We start from the raw sequence: 18,609 nt of genomic DNA, 5'->3' as shown, positions 1-18,609 counted from the left end.
TTTATAGTTGTCTTATTTCTTTTTTTTTAAATGTTGATTACTTAAAAAGACAAATGTAAAAATATATATCAAACAAACGCAGAAGAAGAAGAAGAAGACAAAGAAAAAGCATAAAAAATGTAAAACAAAATTTTATCTTGTAAACAATAAAAAATTTGATTTTTTTTTTTAAACTATAAAAATAAATAAATAAAAATACAAAAATTATAGAAAACTATTAAAAAAATTAAAAAATTAAAAACAAACTTGATTAAAAAAAATAGAAAATTAAACAAGAAAAAACCAAAAAATATAAAACAATTTAAATAATTTAAAAACAAAAACAAAATTTAATAAACATAAAAAACAAAACAAAAAAAATCAAATTAAAAAAAAAAAAACATAATTAACTAAAAAATTTTGAACATTAATATTAAAATCTTAAAAATAAAAATTATTAAAGAAACTTAAAAAAAAATGGAGGGTGGGGCTTTGTAACGCCTTGCGGCTTGCGAGTCGCTCGAGCGCACCCACCCACCAAACAAAGTGATGAAACGTGCAAAGTAAGAGGGCGACCGAGGGCGAGGCATCATTGTGCGGACGAGTTGGTTGCCTTATATTTATACACGGGCGAGAGGAGGCTTGCACCGTGGGCCGACTGCATGAGTTAGCGAATTCGGGCGAAGTGTGGTGGGGCGGTCCCGTGCCATGGGCGGGCCGACCAACACTTGAGGTGAAGATTCATAACAAAGGCAGGTCGGTTGAAGATTGAATGGAGGGCCGGCCGGGTGGCACGACCCCCATTCCCCACCATATATATTAGCGGGGGAAACATGGCAAGGAGACACATTCAGACATCGATATCCCATCGAAGAGAAGTGCGAAGGGTGCAAAGAACCACAGCAAGGAGCGCAAGTCTATCCACCCACTCGCCGAGCAGCTCTACATGGTGATAGGCACGGTTCTTGGTGACAAGTTGTAGTGTGGGTGGAGGGCGCATGAAGGCGCCCGCCCACCGTTCGAAGGCAAACACGTTAACGAGTTCAGTTGTAGTTTGGGTGGAGGGTCGTGCACGGGCGCGCCTGCCCAACTCGGGCAAGGAACTCGTGTGTGTTGAAACGATAGTGCTGGTGAGACCACCGTGCAAGGCATGCATGAGGTGGGTGCCCGACATGGTTATAACGCCGGTGGAGCCTTGCTCCCGGTCACTTGTACATTTTCTCACATATAATAAAAGGTTCTTATTAGCATATGAATGGTGTTAATTCTCCTGTTTTATGATGTTTATGACGATGTTTTAATATTAATGGATTCCGCACATTATTACTGTTAATGAACGAAGATGAATGTTAGGCGTAGTTCTCAAAGTAACTTAACAATGGAACATGTTAACTACTTAGGCGGTGCCGCACGGTTGCCAATTAACGAAAAAAGAATTGGGGGCGTGACAGTGGTATCGGAGCTACTTGCAGAGAACAAACATGTATGCAGGGAAAAGTTATGGAGAAATCATGGATTACTAGTCTGGGTTTCGTGGACTTGATGGTTCATGGCAAGACCATTCAAGCTCTGGTGGACACGGGAGCCACTCATAACTTCATGATGACACGGTTGGAAAAATAGGTTGGACTGGTGGTCTTCCCATCAAATGTGGAATTCAAGGCAGTGAACTCTAAAGCTAAAGTGGCGGGTCTAGCACATGAAGTGCCTGTGCAGATAAAAGACTGGAAGAGTCAATTAGACTTCACAGTGATGGAGATGAACAACTTTGATATGATATTGGGGAAAAATTTCTTGAAGGGAAACAAGGCAATTGTTGTCCCCTTTTGTGATGAGGTGGTGGTGGTTGGACAGTCACAATCTTGGACTTTGCCCACTCATAGGCAAAGGTGGGAAGTCAAGGTGCAACATGTTTCTGCACTGAGTTTGGAGAAGGCTATGAAGGAGTCAGATATGGAGACATATGCGGTGATGTTCAAGGGAGTCGAAGGTGATGGAGTGGGGATGCCTGTTGCAGCCGAGATTTCTGAGGTACTGGCCAAATATGCAGATTTTATGCCTAATGTGCTACCAAAGAAGCTTCCACCAAGGTGTGCAGTGGACCATAGCATTGAGCTTGAGCTAAGGAAGCAACCTCTAGCTAAAGCACCTTATCGGTTGTTAGGACACGAGTTGGAGGAGTTGAAATGACAGTTAAAGGAGTTAACTGATGCAGGTTTCATAAGACCTTCAAGGTCCCCCTATGGTGCTCTGGTATTGTTCCAGCGGAAGAAGGATTCGAATGAGCTATGGATGTGCTGTGATTACCGTGCATTGAACAAGCAGACGGTAATGAACAGGTATCCTTTGCCATTAGCTGTTGATTGCTTTGACAAACTTGTGAAAGCCCGAGTGTTTTCCAAGCTGGACTTGAGGCATGGGTATTATTAGGTGCGGATAGCTGAAGGAGACGAGAAGAAGACCGTGATAGTAACGAGGTATGGTAGTTTTGAATTCCTTGTTATGCCATTCGGGTTGTGCAATGCTCCTGCTATGTTTTGCACTTTGATGAATGATGTTCTACAACCATGCTTGGATTTGTTCGTAGTAGTATACTTGGATGATATAGTGGTGTACAGTGACAACATGGAGGATCATAAGAAGCACTTGGCGATGGTGTTCGAGGCACTTAAGGCAAATCAGTTGTACTTGAAGAGGTCTAAGTGTGTGTTCGCTCAGATCGAGATTTCGTTCCTTGGACATATAGTAGGTCAAGGGTACATACTGATGATGGAGCTGAGTAGAGTGAAGGTGATCGAGGACTGGATTGAACCGAAGAATGTCCATGAGATGAGGGTGTCTTTGGGCATGACCAACTACCAACGAAAGTTTATAGAGGGGTACTCCAAGGTAACATCATCACTGATAGACCTATTGAAGAAAGACAAGAGATGGAGTTGGATGGATAAATGTCAAGTGGCATTTGATGATTTGAAGAGCAAGATGGTTACAGCACCGATACTGAAGTTGTTGGACTTCGAGTGACCGTTTGAGGTACACACAGATGCTTCAGGTTTTGCCATAGGAGGGGTTCTTATGCAGGATGGGAATCTAGTGGCATATGAGAGTCGGAAGTTGCAGGATAGAGAAAGAATTTATCTGATCCATTAGAAGGAGATGATTGCAATCATTTTCTGTTTACATGTATGGAGGCATTACCTGATTGGGAAGCCGTTTGTTGTCAAGACGGATAATTTTGCAACAAGTTATTTTGCATCACAACCAAAGCTTTCTGCGAAGTAAGCTTGTTGGCAGGACTTCTTGGCAGAATTCAACATGACTATTGAGTATAGAATGGGAAGACACAATGCGGTAGTAGATGCCCTTAGCACAAAGGGACAACTTGCAGCATTGGAAGGAGAAAACTGGGCAACTAGGAGTAGGAGTCGAGTTCAGATGTCAGAAGAGATGCAGAATAAGCTCAAGGAAAGTATTGAGACCGATACTCAGGCGCAAAATATAGTGAAGTAGATAAAGGAGGGGAAGACATGAAAGTTATTTCTATGGGATGGATTCTTGTTCTTTGGAAACCGACTCTATGTTCTAAAGTCATCTGGGCTCAGGAGGCACCTTTTGAAGGAGTGCCACGACTCACCATGGGCTGGCCACCCAGGGCAGCGTCGTTCTTTGGCATTGTTGGAGAGAGGATTATTTTGGGAAAAGATGCGGGATGATGTAGAGGAGTATGTACATACGTGCATCATTTGTCAGTAGGAAAAATTGGATAATCATAGGCAAGGAGTTCTGTTGCAGCCTTGACCAATTCCTGAGAGACCATGGATGAGTGTCTTGATGGACTTCATCATTCAGTTGCCACAGGTTTAAGGGTGTAATGGGATAATGGTCGTGGTTGATCGTTTTTCCAAGTATGCTATCTTTGTTCCTACAAATATGCCCTATGGAGCCGAGCGGACTACAGAGTTGTTCTTTAAGAACATAGTGAAGTATTGGGGGATGCCATTAGGCATCATGTCATACCGAGATCTGCATTTTACAGGTAGATTTTGGACTAGATTGTTCAAGTTAGTCGGGACAGAGTTGTTGATGAGTTCAAGTTACCATCTGCAGACAGATGGACAAACCGAGAGGATCAATGCATTGCTGGAGGATTACATGAGACATTATGTGACGGTTGATCAGAAGAATTGGCCTGAACTCTTGGATGTTACTCAGTTTAGCTACAACATTCAAAAGAGTTATGCGACGGGGTACAGTCCATTTGAGTTGGTGAATGGACAGATGCCAGTCACACTGCATACCGTAGTGACAGGAGGTTTTTTGAGAAGTCCTCATGCGAAGAAATTCATGAAGGCTTGGGATGAGACCTTGGAGCTGGCACGGTTGCGCTTGCACGAAGCTGCAAGGAGAATGAAGAAATGGGCAGATAAGGGAAAATGGGATGTACACTTCAGTGTGGGAGATATGGTGCTTCTCAGGATAACTTGGGAGCAGTTTCAGCCACCTAAGGGGACTGCGAGCTAACTAACATGGAAGTATGAGGGACCATTCCGAGTAAAGAAGAGAGTGGGGGAAGTTGCTTATGAGATGGAGCTTCCACATAATATGCACATGAAGCATCTGGTTTTTCACATGAGTCAGTTGAAGAGATGCAGACTTGATGCTGATCATCTAGGGAGAGCTAAACCATCGAGAGGACCAGCCAGGATTGTGGGCAAGCCAGATTTAGAGTTGGAGAAGATTCTGAGCTTCGGAACTATAGGGATTGGTTGCCACATGAAACAAGAGTTTCTTGTGAAATGGAAGAATGCATCGGAGGAGGAAAGCTAGGAAACGAAGGACTCACTTAGGAGATGGAAGAAGAAGATTGAGAAGTATGATAGGAAGTTGTTGAGGAGATCAGGATTGTCGAGGGCGGCAATGATTTCGAGTGCGTGAGAATGTAATGCCCTGTGGCTTGCAAGTCGCCCGGGCGCGCCCACCCGCCAAATGAAGTGATGAAAAATGTGAAGTAAGAGGGTGAGGCATCATTGTGCAGACGAGTTGGTTGCCTTATATTTATACACGAGCGAGAGGAGGCTTGCATCGTGGGCCGACTGCATGAGTTAGCGAATTCAGGCAAAGTGTGGTGGGGTGGTCCCATGCCATGGGTGGGCTGACCAAAACTTGAGGCAAAGATTCATAACAAAGGCAGGTTGGTTGAAGATTGAATGGAGGGTTGACCAGGTGGCACGACCCCCATTCCCCACCATATATATTAGCGAAGGAAACATGGTGAGGAGACACATTCGGACATTGATCTCCCAACGAAGAGAAGTGTGAAGGGTGGAAAGAGCCGCAACAATTAACACAGGTCTATCCGCCCGCTAGCCGGGCAGCTCTACATGGTGATAGGCACAGTTCTTGGTGACAGGTCGTAGTGCGGGTGGAGGGCGCACGAAGGCGCCTGCCCACCGTTCGAAAGAAAACACGTGAATGAGTTCGGTTGTAGTTTGGGTGGATGGTCATGCATGGGCGCGCCCGCCCAACTTGGGCAAGGAACTCATGTGTGTTGAAACGGTAGTGCGGGTGAGACCACTGTGCAAGGCATGCACGAGGTGGGCACCCGACACGGTTATAATGCCGGTGGAGCTTTGCTCCTAGTCACTTCTACATTTTCTCACATATAATAAAAGATTCTTATTTGCATATGAATGGTGTTCCTTCTGTTGTTTTATGATGTTTATGATGATGTTCTAATATTAATGGATTCTGCACATTAATACTATTAATGAATGAAGATGAATGTTAGGCGTAGTTTGCAAAGTAATTTAACAATGGAACATGTTAACTACTTAGGCGGTGCCGCACGGTTGCCAATTAACGAAAAAATAATTGGGGGCATGACAAGCTTGGTTTCAACCCCGCAAACATAAAAAAAAAAAAATTATATATATATATATGTATATATATATATATATATATATATGTATATATATATATATATATATATATATATATATATATATATATATATATATACATATATATATATATATATATATATATATATATATACACATACACACACACACACACACATATATATATATATATATATATATATATATATATATATATATATATGAAGGGCGGGGTTGAACTCCGATTCTCAGAATTGGATGTGATTCTCAAAATCAGATTTCAACCCCGTCCTCCAAATTTATTTATTTTTATTCCGTTTTTTTAATAATTCTTTTTTAAGATTTCAATATTAATGTTCTAAATTTTTTAATTAACTATGGTTTTTTTTAATTTGATTTTTTTTTAAATATTTTTTTTAATGTTTTTTTAAAATTTTAAATTTAATTTTAATATTTTTTTAATCTTTGTTAGCTTGTTTTTATTTTTGTTTTTAAATTATTTAAAACTGTTTTTTTTGGGGGGTTTTTTGTTTAATTTTCTAGTTTTTTTTTTTTTAATAGTTTTATAGAATTGTTGTATTTTAATTTATTTATTTTTATAGTTTTTATAATAATAAAAAATTCATTTCTTTTATCGTTTACCAGATAACTTCTTTTTTTATTACATTTTTTATGTTTTTTTTCTTAAAACATGTTTTTATTATTATTTTTTTTTTGTATTTTTTTTTTTTAATTCTTATTTTTAAAGGTTAATTTTGTTTTTCTCTTTTAACATTTTTATGATTGAATTTTTTTGTCTTTTTTAGATTAATTTTGTTTTGTTTTGTTTTTTTTTTTTATGTTTGATTTCTTTTTGTTTTTGTTTTTGTTATTATTTTTATTTTTGCTTTTATTTTTAAATTTATGTTTTCATTATTCTTTCGAAATTTTAATGTTTTTCAAAGTCATGATAAAAACATTTATGCCATTTTTTCAAAATGTTGAATATTTATCCTGGGAAAAAAAAATAGATGTTATTTCAACATCAACACTTCTCATTTTCAGGGTGTTTTTTGCACAATTTTTGCACAAAAATTTGGTTTTCACTGTCATTTTTAAAACATGATGATAATTTACCCTAGAAAAAAAAAGTGTTATTCCAACATCAACAGTTTTCATTTTCGAGTTGATTTTTCATATTTTTGGGGGATTTTTTGGCTAGAGTTCTCGTTTTGAGTTTATAGCTCTTGTTTCAAAGTATACATTGTTGAAAGTTGCACTTGGCGGCTATTCGAATCCCCTTGAAGGGATTGTGCAGTCCTTGTGAGGAAGTAGATCCGAGTAAATGTCTCTCTGAGTGAGACGATAGACAAGTATGATTTCCAGTTCGTGAGTTTGCAAAGGTAGAGGGAGTGACGTAGAGCCTCAGCACATTTCTTGAAGGGCGTAGTTTTTGTCGGGGTAGAAATTTGTTGGAAAAGAATGAAGACACGTAGAAGGGGAATTTTCTCCTTAGAGAAATTTCACCAAAAAGTTCGAATTTCTCACTTGTTGAGTAGTTGAGCAGTGCTAAGTAGTGACTAGAGGAGTCAGTTTAATAGTTGGGTGAGATGGCATCGCATGGGCTGAGAAATCACAACAGGTTGGAAGGAGCTTCTTAGATGTTATGGAGGAATATGATCTTGAGGCCCGAGTCAATAGTGTTGTAGTTGTTCCTGCTGACAATGATCAAAAGAAGAAGTACAAGGATGAGGAGGGGCATGTGAAGAGGCTCATTCTCGATGGAGTTTGAGATCATGTGGTCTCACACTTGCAGGGCATGGATATAGCCCGAGAGATGTGGGAAGCGTTTTCTTCTCTATATGAAGGCTCTTCCAAACAATGGAATATGTATTTGGAGCAAAAGTTGCAGCGGACTTTCATGCATAAAGGAGAAGGGGTGAACCTCTATCTTCAACGTCTTCAAGACACTAGAGATGAGCTTGCTGTAGTGGGGTCCACTCCTTAGCCAACCAAGATGGTGAGGATAGCCCTGAATGGAGTCTTGGATGAATGTCAAGTTTTCGTCCAAAGCATATTGGGCAGGGAATAGCTACCTTCATGGGAGGAGACATGGGTGACTCTTCAATAGGAGGAGTTACAGAGGGACCTAGTGAAGGTCAACCTCAATGGTAGTAGTGGGAGTGGCACAAAGACAAAGGAGGAGGAGGAAAATGCAACTCTAACATCGAAGGGACAACAAAAACCGAAGCAAAAGAAGTACATTTCGAAGGTGAAATGTTTTAGTTGTGGCGAGATGGGCCACTATCCATCCCAGTGTCCTTTGAAGAAAAAGGACAAGGATGAGAAACATGATCGCAAGGTCACTTTAGCAAAGATTGACGAGCATGAGTTTGCCATGAGTGCCCACACATCTCCAGGAGGGAGATGGGGTGATATTGAGCTGTAGTCGAGAGGACTATGTGTGGGCAAGATCCTTGAGGATTCCACCCCTTGGATCGATTCCTTGCAACGGGAGTCCAAGATTCAACAGTAGCAAGATGGACTTAGTGTCAGATGATGAAATGGAGTGTTTGGAGGATAGATACAGTAGCTGGGGACTAGAGACTAATCAGCACATAGTAAGGTTGGAAATAGCGTAGGCGTGCAGCAGTGCAGAAGATTCAAAGGGTCAGAATCAGCAGTAGTGAGATTCCAACATTCATTGTATTATGCTGAACATGATTAAGTTCAACTAATTTTGGATGTTTTTTAGTTGCTTCTATCAACAACTCAGTTGCAATACGGATGCAGTGTTAGCATCATAGCAGATGCAATGTTTGAGAGGGAGTTATAGTATAGTTACAATAGTGGCAGTGGCAGTGTTATGGGAAACAGTACACTAGCAGTAGTAGCACAATGTTGGTGGTAGCATTAGTGCAGAAAGGAGGTGCTTTAGAAATAGAGCAACATGCAGGGGGACATTGTTCCTATAACACTTTGCTTGCTAAGAGGGAGTGTTAGTTTTGGGTAGCATTAGAAGTGCTTTAGCCTTGAAAATTGGTGGAGAGGCTAAGGCACATGAGTTCTAAAGAACCCAGATATCGTTTGGTGAAATTCCACTCAAATTATATTTTATTAAAATAATTAGTATTTTTACTGGAGTTCCTAAGTCTAATCTTAGGAAAATTAAAATATTAATGGGTATTAATCAAAATATGGGTGATAATGATTTAGAAGGCAAATCAAGTTATGTTTTAATCTTAGTCATTGGTTAGAGACTTAATCTCGGCTGTTGAAGACTCAACGAGAAAAGTATAAAATGGAGCCTTGGGTTTCATTTGGAAACACACACAGAGAGATTGAGGAAATCAATTTTTTGAGGTGAGAAGTCCTCAGAAGGAAAATCGAATGAGGTGATCTTACAACTGATGGGAATAGAGAATCCAAGAGAAGGCATTTCTAGAAAATACAGAACGGAGAGGCAGAGAGAGCTTGCAAAGAGGCAATATAGTAACCAGGAGAGGTGACGCAGAAAAGCTTCTTGTCATGTAGAATACAGAACTACCAGAATAGCTGAAACTGCTAGAAACTATCAAAACAGCTGAGAGAGATGACGTAGAGGCAACGTAGTAGCCGGGAGAGATGATGCAGAAAAGTTGTCTATCACACAAAATCCAGAACTGTTGGAACTGTCGAGAACTACTGGAAGTACCGGGGATTGCCAAAACAGCCGAGAGAGTTGACGCAAAGGGCAGAGAAGGTGATGCAAAGCTAATGCAAGGCTAGTGCAAAGCTAGCACAGAAATAGTCGGATTTAGCCAGTCTCGTGTCGGATCAGCCGAAATTCTACTAGGTGAAGTGAGGTAAAACTCACTCATATTTTCCACTAGTATTTTCTCTTTAAAGGATTGCTAGTTTGCTGCAGTAGGAGTTCCTTCAAGTGTAGAAATTTTCACAGGGGAGAATTAGTAGTTATAACTCTTATATAATTAAAAAAAAAATCTTCAGCACATTCAACAATCAATAACTCAACATTTAAGCAATAAATATGAACATGCAACTACATCAATAATAGCATATAAGAGACATGATACATAAAAAATCATGCACACTAAGACAAAATATTTATGGATGAAATCCTCAAGGGGAGAAAAACCACCCTGTTGTTGTTGTGCTACTCTAAAGTTTCTATTATTTGGCACGAAAATCTTTACATAAATTGGTTGGCCACTAATAGTTAGGAGACAAATCCAACTACAATTTGTTGGCCAATACCAACTAGAAAGCCCCAACTTTATATCAACTTTTTGCTGGCCACTACTAGCAATAAGCCTTACTCCTATCTTGGCAAGCCACCACTTGTCGGAGGCCCCAACCTCCTCAACCTCTATGTGGACCATGTTTCAAAATTTTATGATCGGGCCCAATGATATGCTTAACACAAACAATACAACAACACTTCCATTTTGTAACCAAAACATGTCTCAAAACAATCCAAACACGCAACTCCTGCAATACAAACAATATCAATGTGCAATACTCTGATCCATGTGCTCTATCTTATGCCACCAATATCAACTCAATGTTTCACTACAAATGTTCATTATATCTCTTCATTTCCTGCACAACAATATTTGATTTACTTCTAATATTTGATCTCTAAAGGACTCTAAAATTTTGCAATGTCAGCTATAACCAATGAAAATTGAGCATTCTCTCCTTAGTGTGCCATGCACACTCTCTCTCACACTCCAAACGAACCAACCAAACAAGCGCATAGCTTCCTCCTATTCGTAATTTTCCGAGATGGTTAAATCAGTAAATTCATAAGGTGATGAAGCACTCAACAACTCTTTTTATACAATAGAATTGGGTCGGATCATTCTCCTTGACTTGATCTTGCCACTAACTTCACTTAATGAGGAATATTCTTTACTTTAACCAACGAATTTCTTCTAGCAAGGCCCATAAAAGAAACATTTATGTATAATTGGCCTCTTTATAATTTATTCTTTTGTTTTTTCATATTACATATTATTTGATAAAATTAATTTATTTTTTTATCAATAAAAAAATAAATTGAATAAATTATACTTATAAGCTAAAATGTTTAAAAGATGGGAACCCCTTATTCCATTCTTTAAAGAAAAAAAAATGAAGTATTGAACTTGGAGCCGAATTGGCCGAGGAGTGCCAGTAGTGAGGAGTGTCTAGAGAGACCATTAAAACCATAATGTCGACCTTCAATCTCATAGTCGGGGCTGACCTCTGACTTGCTTTCAATACAAACAACAAAAGAATTATGTGTGTATAGTTATGTGTAACCTCATAGTTCGCCCAACCTTCGACTTGTTTCTACAAAAGGCCCACAAAATAAACATACGTGTCTATAATTTTTTTTTTTTTTTCACATAACATATTATTTAATAAATGTAATTTAAAATACTTTATTCTTTTATCAATAAAGAAATAAATTCAACAAATTATTTTTATAATACATTTAAGATTTGATTTATAACATATCAACTCATGATAAACTTCATCATAGATCTCATTTAAGTCGTTTATAGGAAAAAATAATAATAATAACAATAGTGAACCTAGATTCTAAACCAAATTGCTTGGGGAGTGTCAGTGGTCAGGAGTGTCTAAAGAGACAATTCAAACGACAATGCCGACCCTTGATCTCATAGTGGGGGCCGACCTCCAACTTGCTTTCTATAGGGCCACAAAATAAATATATGCATATAGTTACACGTGTTTATAATGACCACCTCTGACATCATAGTCAGCCCGACCTCAGACTTGCTTCTACGAATGACCACAAAACAAACATATGTGTCTATAATTTATTATTATTATTTTTTTCACATAACATATTACTTAATAAGCGTAATTTAAAATACCTTATTCTTTTATCAACAAAGAAAAAATAAAAATAAAAATAATAAAAAAAATATTTTTATAAGAAATTTAAGATTTAATCTATAACATATAAAATCATGATAAACTTCATTATAAACCTCATTTAAGTCGTTTATAAGAAATAATAATAATAACAACAGTGAACTTAAATTCTAAGTTGAATTGGTCAGAAAGTGCCAGTTGTCGGGAGTGTCAGTAGTTGGGAGTGTCTAGAGAGACCATTCAAATGACAATGCCTACCTCCGATCTCATAATGGGGGCTGACCTCCAACTTTCTTTCAGTAGGGGGCACAAAAAAATATATGCGTATAGTTACGCGTGTTTACAATGACCACATCCGACCTCATAGTCAGGTCAACCTTCGACTTGTTTCTACGAAGGCCCACAAAACAAACATACGTGTCTATCATTTATTATCTTGTTTTTTCACATAACATATTATTTAATAAATGTAATTTAAAATACCTTATTCTTTTATCAAAAAAGAAATTAATTGAAAATTTTATTTTCATAAGGCACTTATTTAAAGCAATTTTATAGAAAGATTAATATTCTTTCTATCTAAAATTTAAGATAGAAAATCCAAAAACTACGTACAAATTAAAACAAAATCAGGATCAAAATTCTTAAAAGATACAAACGTGTCATCCCTCGTCTAAAGAATAAAACAATATGAATATGGTTCATAGATTACAAAAGCTGAAAACAACTAACTTAAACGTCAGTTGCAACTTCAAGGTCGCTCGAACCTCAATGATTGCCAAGATAGCTCAGAGCTCGGCCTTTTCCTTATGATTCTTCTCCAAATAGGCATCAACTTCTCGACCATGAAGTAGGTCCTAACCTCAACTATGGGTTTCCTTCGACCCCAAAAAAACCGGAAAAAACTAAAATAGAGATAGATGTCGCTATTCTATTTTTTTTTTTAAATGTGCTCTCACAATCGTGGCTCAAACATGTTCCTCTATGCACAAAATTTAGAAAGAACATACATTACAAAATCCCATCATTGAAAACTCAGAATACCAGTAACCATGGTCTCAAAAGTTCTCTAATATCGTTGAAACTTGAATTTTTCCATTGATTCTTTTATGTTTTTGTTTTTCTAGTTGGCAACTATCTAATACTGTAATCTCCCATCACTTAAAGTATAACTTTTATTGCAATAAATTTAGTGTTTTGAAAAATGAATTAATAGAAGTTATGTGCCATGTGATAATTGACTAAACCTAAAAGACATGAGAACACTCGTATACAAGAGTATGCTAAAACACAAACATGCCTCAACTTTCAACATCGAAATGTATCGTGCCCGACTGAGGTCAGACTTGTCTTCTTCTAGAGCTAGATGTTTATAACAATAGAAATTTGACCCCGCGACTATCTAAAACAACAAGATGTGTAGTCGGAGCCACCACTTTGCTGATGAGGCTTATGAAAATGCAAAGATCCCTATATGCCTAACTTTGCAAGTTTCAGAGTAAATTTGGGGAAATCTTCGCCATAACTGCTACAGAAAGTCATGGAATAGGGGTCGACAAACAATTTAAAACCAAAACATATGTAATCGGGGTCAACATCTTGCCCACAGGGCTTCCGCAAATGCAAAGATGGGACGAGCTTTGACCTAGCTTTGGTTAGTCAATATTGGTTTATTCCTACGACATTGTATCCAAACCATCGTAACTTGAGCCGACAACCTATTTAACACTTCTGACCCATTAAACTAGAGTTTGCTGACAAAGAGAACTCAAAAACTTACCAGGTTTCCGTTGCTGGAATCCAGGAATCTGCTTACTCAAAGAACTCTTATTCTCTAAATTGTAAAGTCTCACCTGCAAATTCTGCGAAACAGTGAACCATTAGAACTCCAAATTATGCACCACGACCATTAAACCAAAAAATAATGTTCATACATTTACCTGTCAAATCGTCGTCGAGGAGGTTGGAAAATCTCTATCCTACCACATAACCAAACAACTTCAACATTCCACACAAAATATTAACTGCGCGCATCCACCGAAGTAAAAAAAACTCATTTGGTAACAAGAAAAACCTTACAATGAGAAATATTGCCACATATAAAACACAGGCATAGAAATAGGAAACCCAACCTCATTGGACGCTATAACACCAAGAAAAGAATAAAATAGCCACTTTGAACAACGAAAACAACTAAATCTGCTTCTCAATAATCTGTCAACCATAATAATAAATTCTCCACCAGCGCTCTTAAAACGAAATTAACGCCACCAAAAATCAAAGCAACTCAAGTAACTCCCAATTGTACAAAGGATCACCCTTCATTGTACCTATATTGTACATTCCAATCTACTTTGCGTGTAAGGATGATGTCGATCCTCAAAATTTTGAAGAATGTGATGGCCCGATTATGTCACCCAAAAAAATTCGGCCAAAACAGTAATATTAACTATAGAAATTTGAAAAATTACACCAATACCAACAAATTAATAACTTAGAAACGATCATAAATATCACTTCATATATGCAAGAGACTATTACATGCGTGAGATATTTAATGTTATTTAAAACGAGGCAATTGGAGAAAGCTAAGTACACACAGAAACTTGCAAAACATTTGTGGCTGTAGTAGTTATGCTTGAAATCAGTAGTAATAATAATGTGCTTCAGCAGCTGTAATGAAATTGCTTGAGATCAATGGAAATTAATAATTATGGGTTTCAGCAACAATGTTTGACATGAGCCGCAATAATCATGAGAGATAGCCGGTGAATCATCTTACCGATATCTTGTGGAACAAGCATTTGCAAGAAGCCGCGTTTGAGCTTGCAAATAACATAAAGGCAAACATAAGTGTCCATGCTTGAAACTGTAACGAATCTTTCCCAATCCTTAGCGTAAGGCGCGAAAGTCCAAAACCTTCAACCGCTAGCAAGTACTTTTTATACAAAAGACTGGAAACGTGGGTTGAACTAATAGGTGTTTCGATTAAATATTAAACTGACAAACAAAGTCGACGGAATGATGCCTACATTCTAACGCAACGGAAAAAGCTGGGGAAGAATCATAATGTAGACTGGCTTATTTGTCAAAACTTTAACATAAGGCAGGGAATCATGATTTAGAGGTTTCGTTGTTACTATTATGGTGGAGTGGAGACAATGATAAAGTTACTATTATGGAATCTACAATCTCTAAAGTGTTTAGTCGACTTTCACTAATGATATTAATTGATGTTAGGGGGGCCATTAGACACTTGAAAAACGTATTATCCTTGCATAAGCTGCTTGGGTGCTGTTCAAATGCTTGCATATCACCTCTTCTCCAGTCACCGTCGATGTCAAGTACTTTGTATTTTGATCGTTCAATGTCATGTACGAAGTTTGTATCTTGATCATTCTGGAACTCAAATCAATGAATAACTTTACCAACTTCAACCTTTTCTAACAAACTCTAACAACTTCAACGTAGACTAATCACTAAACTGATTGCAATTGGTAATTGGGTTATATAAATAATTGATCTCGTTTCATTCGTAATCCATGTCTATTTTCTTCTCTCAAATCAGTCACAGCCCATACATAGTTTCTGAAGTTTGAAGTTGAAGTCGAAATAGTGCAGTATAATAAAACTATTCCGTTTGCTCGTTTATTGGATATACCTAGTGGGTAAGTGAATGAAACTGCAATGGAAGTGTTTAATCAGCATGTCTTGATGGCCGTGTGGCTGACGTTGTTGACTGCTATGGCTTCCGCGAAACTAATCACTGAGACATTCGTTGTACGCCTTCTTACCTTCATTATTTGTCACTTATGTATTTTCTCAGTTGGATTCTTGATTGTATCTTGATTTATGTATCTTAATTGCATTCAAGTAAGAATTTAAAAATAATTTCAAAGTTTTGTATAGAGTTTTAAGAATATTTTATGTAATTATGATTTATTTTATTTATGTTAAATACGCTTCTTTGACCATTAGACTAATGCTGTGGACGTGGTTAATTATACATTCAGCTCCAATCGACATCAGTAAAGAGGCTATGTGGGACGCACAATATAATCACCGTTAACGGTCAGTTTCCAGGTCCAACTCTCCATGTCACCAACGGGGACACTCTTATGATCAAAGTGTACAACAACGCCCAATATAACGCTACTATTCACTGGTATGTCTAAATCAGAGAGAACAAGATATATATATATATATATATATATATATATATATATTAAAGTGTTTTAGTGAGAGTCATGTCATGGTAAGTGGGCATAGGCGCATTTTACAGTTTTAATTACAGCTAATGAGAGAGGAAAATATTATATTGTATTTGCAGGCATGGAGTCCGCCAATTCCGCACTGGGTGGTCCGATGGGCCTGAATTTATAACTCAGTGCCCCATTCGCCCAGGGGGTAGTTACACTTATAGATTCACCATCACTGGTCAAGAAGGGATTCTATGGTGGCATGCCCACAGTTCATGGCTTCGAGCTACTGTCTATGGAGCCTTGATCATCTCCCCAAGCCCGGGTGCTACTTATCCCTTTCCCACACCCAATGGCGAGGTTCCCATTCTTCTAGGTATACTGCGACTGGTTCTGATTTTTTTAATCTCCAGTTGGCAATATTCAATTGTGTTTGGTTTTAATGCCAGGCCCTGTTTGCACTCACAGGAGAATGGTGGAATAGGAATCCTATGGATGTTGTGAACCAAGCAACCCAAACAGGAGCTGCCCCCAACGTTTCCGATGCGTTTACTATAAATGGACAACCAGGAGATCTATACCAATGCTCAAGTTCAGGTACATTTCTACGCATCTAATTATAGACTGAAATTCTTTACTATTTCTGAATTGAATGGCGAATGTATTCGTTCTATCTAGAGACCTGGGCTAATGGCAAACCATGGATGCAGATACCATTCGCGTTTCCGTGAAGAGTGGGGAAACTAACCTTCTACGGGTGATCAATGCTGCACTTAATACCGACCTATTCTTCACGGTGGGTAGCCACACAATGACAGTCGTGGCTGTGGATGCTTTGTATACGAAGCCTTTCCAGACGAATTTTCTGATGCTCGGCCCCGGGCAGACAACAGACGTACTTGTCACTGCCGATCAGGCTACAGGTAGATACTACATGGCTGCTCGAGCATATTCCAGTGGACAAGGAGTTCCCTTCGATAACACCACTACCACTGCCATTTTAGAATACGAGGGAAGCTCTAGCAGTACATCAGTTCCAACTGTGCCTAATCTTCCAGCTTATAACGACACCCAGACTGCCACTAACTTCGCCAATGGTCTCAGAAGCTTGGCCTCACACGACCACCCAGTCTTCGTTCCTCAGAGTGTGGACGAGAATCTGTTCTACACCATCGGTCTAGGATTGATCAACTGTCCAGGACAGTCTTGTGGAGGTCCCAACGGATCAAGATTTGCGGCAAGTATGAATAACGTATCTTTTGTCCTCCCAACGAAATCATCAATTCTTCAAGCTCAACATTTTGGAATGAAAGGAGTGTTCTCTAGGGACTTCCCTGACAACCCTCTCGTGCAATTTGATTATACTGCACAGAGCGTAAGCAGAGGCCTCTGGTCACCGGTGAAAGGCACAAGAGTAAAAGTTCTAAACTATAACACGACGGTGCAAGTAATTCTGCAGGGAACAAATATCTTTGCGGGTGAAAGCCATCCTATCCATCTCCATGGGTATGACTTTTACATCGTGGGATCAGGGTTTGGTAATTATAATTCAAAAACAGATGGTCAGAAGTTCAACTTGGTCGATCCTCCTATGCGCAACACTGTGAACGTTCCCGTCAACGGCTGGGCTGCCATAAGATTTGTCGCCGACAATCCTGGTATGCACAAATTTACACTGTTTTTTTTCTGTGTTGTCTCTTATATTCTTGATTCACTGATACTGGGTGCATGTTGATACTGGTCATTATGTATGCCAGGGGTTTGGGTGATGCACTGCCACTTGGACGTGCACATAACATGGGGTTTGGCCATGGTTTTTGTGGTGAGCGATGGACCTAGCTCTCTTTTGAGTATCGAGTCGCCCCCTGTAGATCTTCCGCAGTGCTAAGCACAAATTATACCATGGATACCTATGACAGATCGACTACATAGATAGAGAGGACATTCTTATTATTATATGGATAAGATGGCTGTATAATTACGCTCCATACATAGTTCAGGTTCAATCATATTGTTAGATTAAACTTTAAAGTGAAACTGTTGATGGAATGTTTTCCTTTCGATCCACAAAATTTTCATTCTCTGTTGATCTGCAGCCATACCCGATAGTAATTTTGATTGTAAGATCAATTTTGATCGCCCTTTGTTTCATCGTATGTTGCACGCATGACATTCGCAGTTGCTCAGTAATGACAATTTGCTCTGGGTGTTGATTGGTATATATAAATATATTTTATTTTGCAAATGTGTTTATTATTACTTTAAAGTAAAATAATAGCATTTGTGAGACTTTCTGAGAGATTTGCGTAACCATGGTTCGCATTCGTCCTTGATAACTGCTTATTTGTTTGAGCATGGGAGTCACATGACTTGCATCGATTTGCAAGGTTTTCAAGATTAATGTTCAATCGCTTTGTACAACTTAAAAAAAAATCATTTATCAAGTTTCATATAAGAGCGGTTTTTATTTTGGTGGTGTGGACGTGGACGCACAACCTTATGTCAGATGATAGTGCCTAGCCTCTGTTCTACTTTAGGAAGGATATACGCAAAGTGGTGATGGTATTTGTTGGTGGGTAGATTCTGTACTTATCCATGTTATTTTGAAGCGATGATGGTGATGGTATTTGTTGGTGGGTAGATTCTGTACTTATCCAAGTTAT

The 18,609-nt window shown here is 38.5% G+C and overlaps 1 protein-coding gene across 1 annotated transcript; it reads left to right on the top strand.

Moving 5' to 3' along the window:
- The first annotated feature begins 15,311 nt into the window (after positions 1–15,311).
- LOC149202100 (laccase-12-like) lies at positions 15,312–18,118 on the top strand. The gene is made up of 6 exons (XM_089399892.1): positions 15,312–15,527; positions 15,761–15,912; positions 16,078–16,322; positions 16,415–16,543; positions 16,657–17,604; positions 17,704–18,118. Exons 1-6 carry the CDS (start codon positions 15,435–15,437, stop codon positions 17,832–17,834), a joined length of 1,698 nt encoding a protein of 565 aa, XP_089256018.1. The 5' UTR covers positions 15,312–15,434; the 3' UTR covers positions 17,835–18,118.
- The last annotated feature ends 491 nt before the right edge of the window (positions 18,119–18,609 follow it).

Source organism: Pinus tabuliformis, chromosome 2_1 (genome assembly GCF_031772625.1).
Source record: "Pinus tabuliformis cultivar Carrire ecotype Pingquan chromosome 2_1, CPIR1, whole genome shotgun sequence".
In the NCBI taxonomy this organism is placed as follows: Eukaryota; Viridiplantae; Streptophyta; class Pinopsida; order Pinales; family Pinaceae; genus Pinus; species Pinus tabuliformis.
Note: the sequence above shows the minus strand (reverse complement) of the source record. Positions and strands in the feature narration are given on the sequence as shown.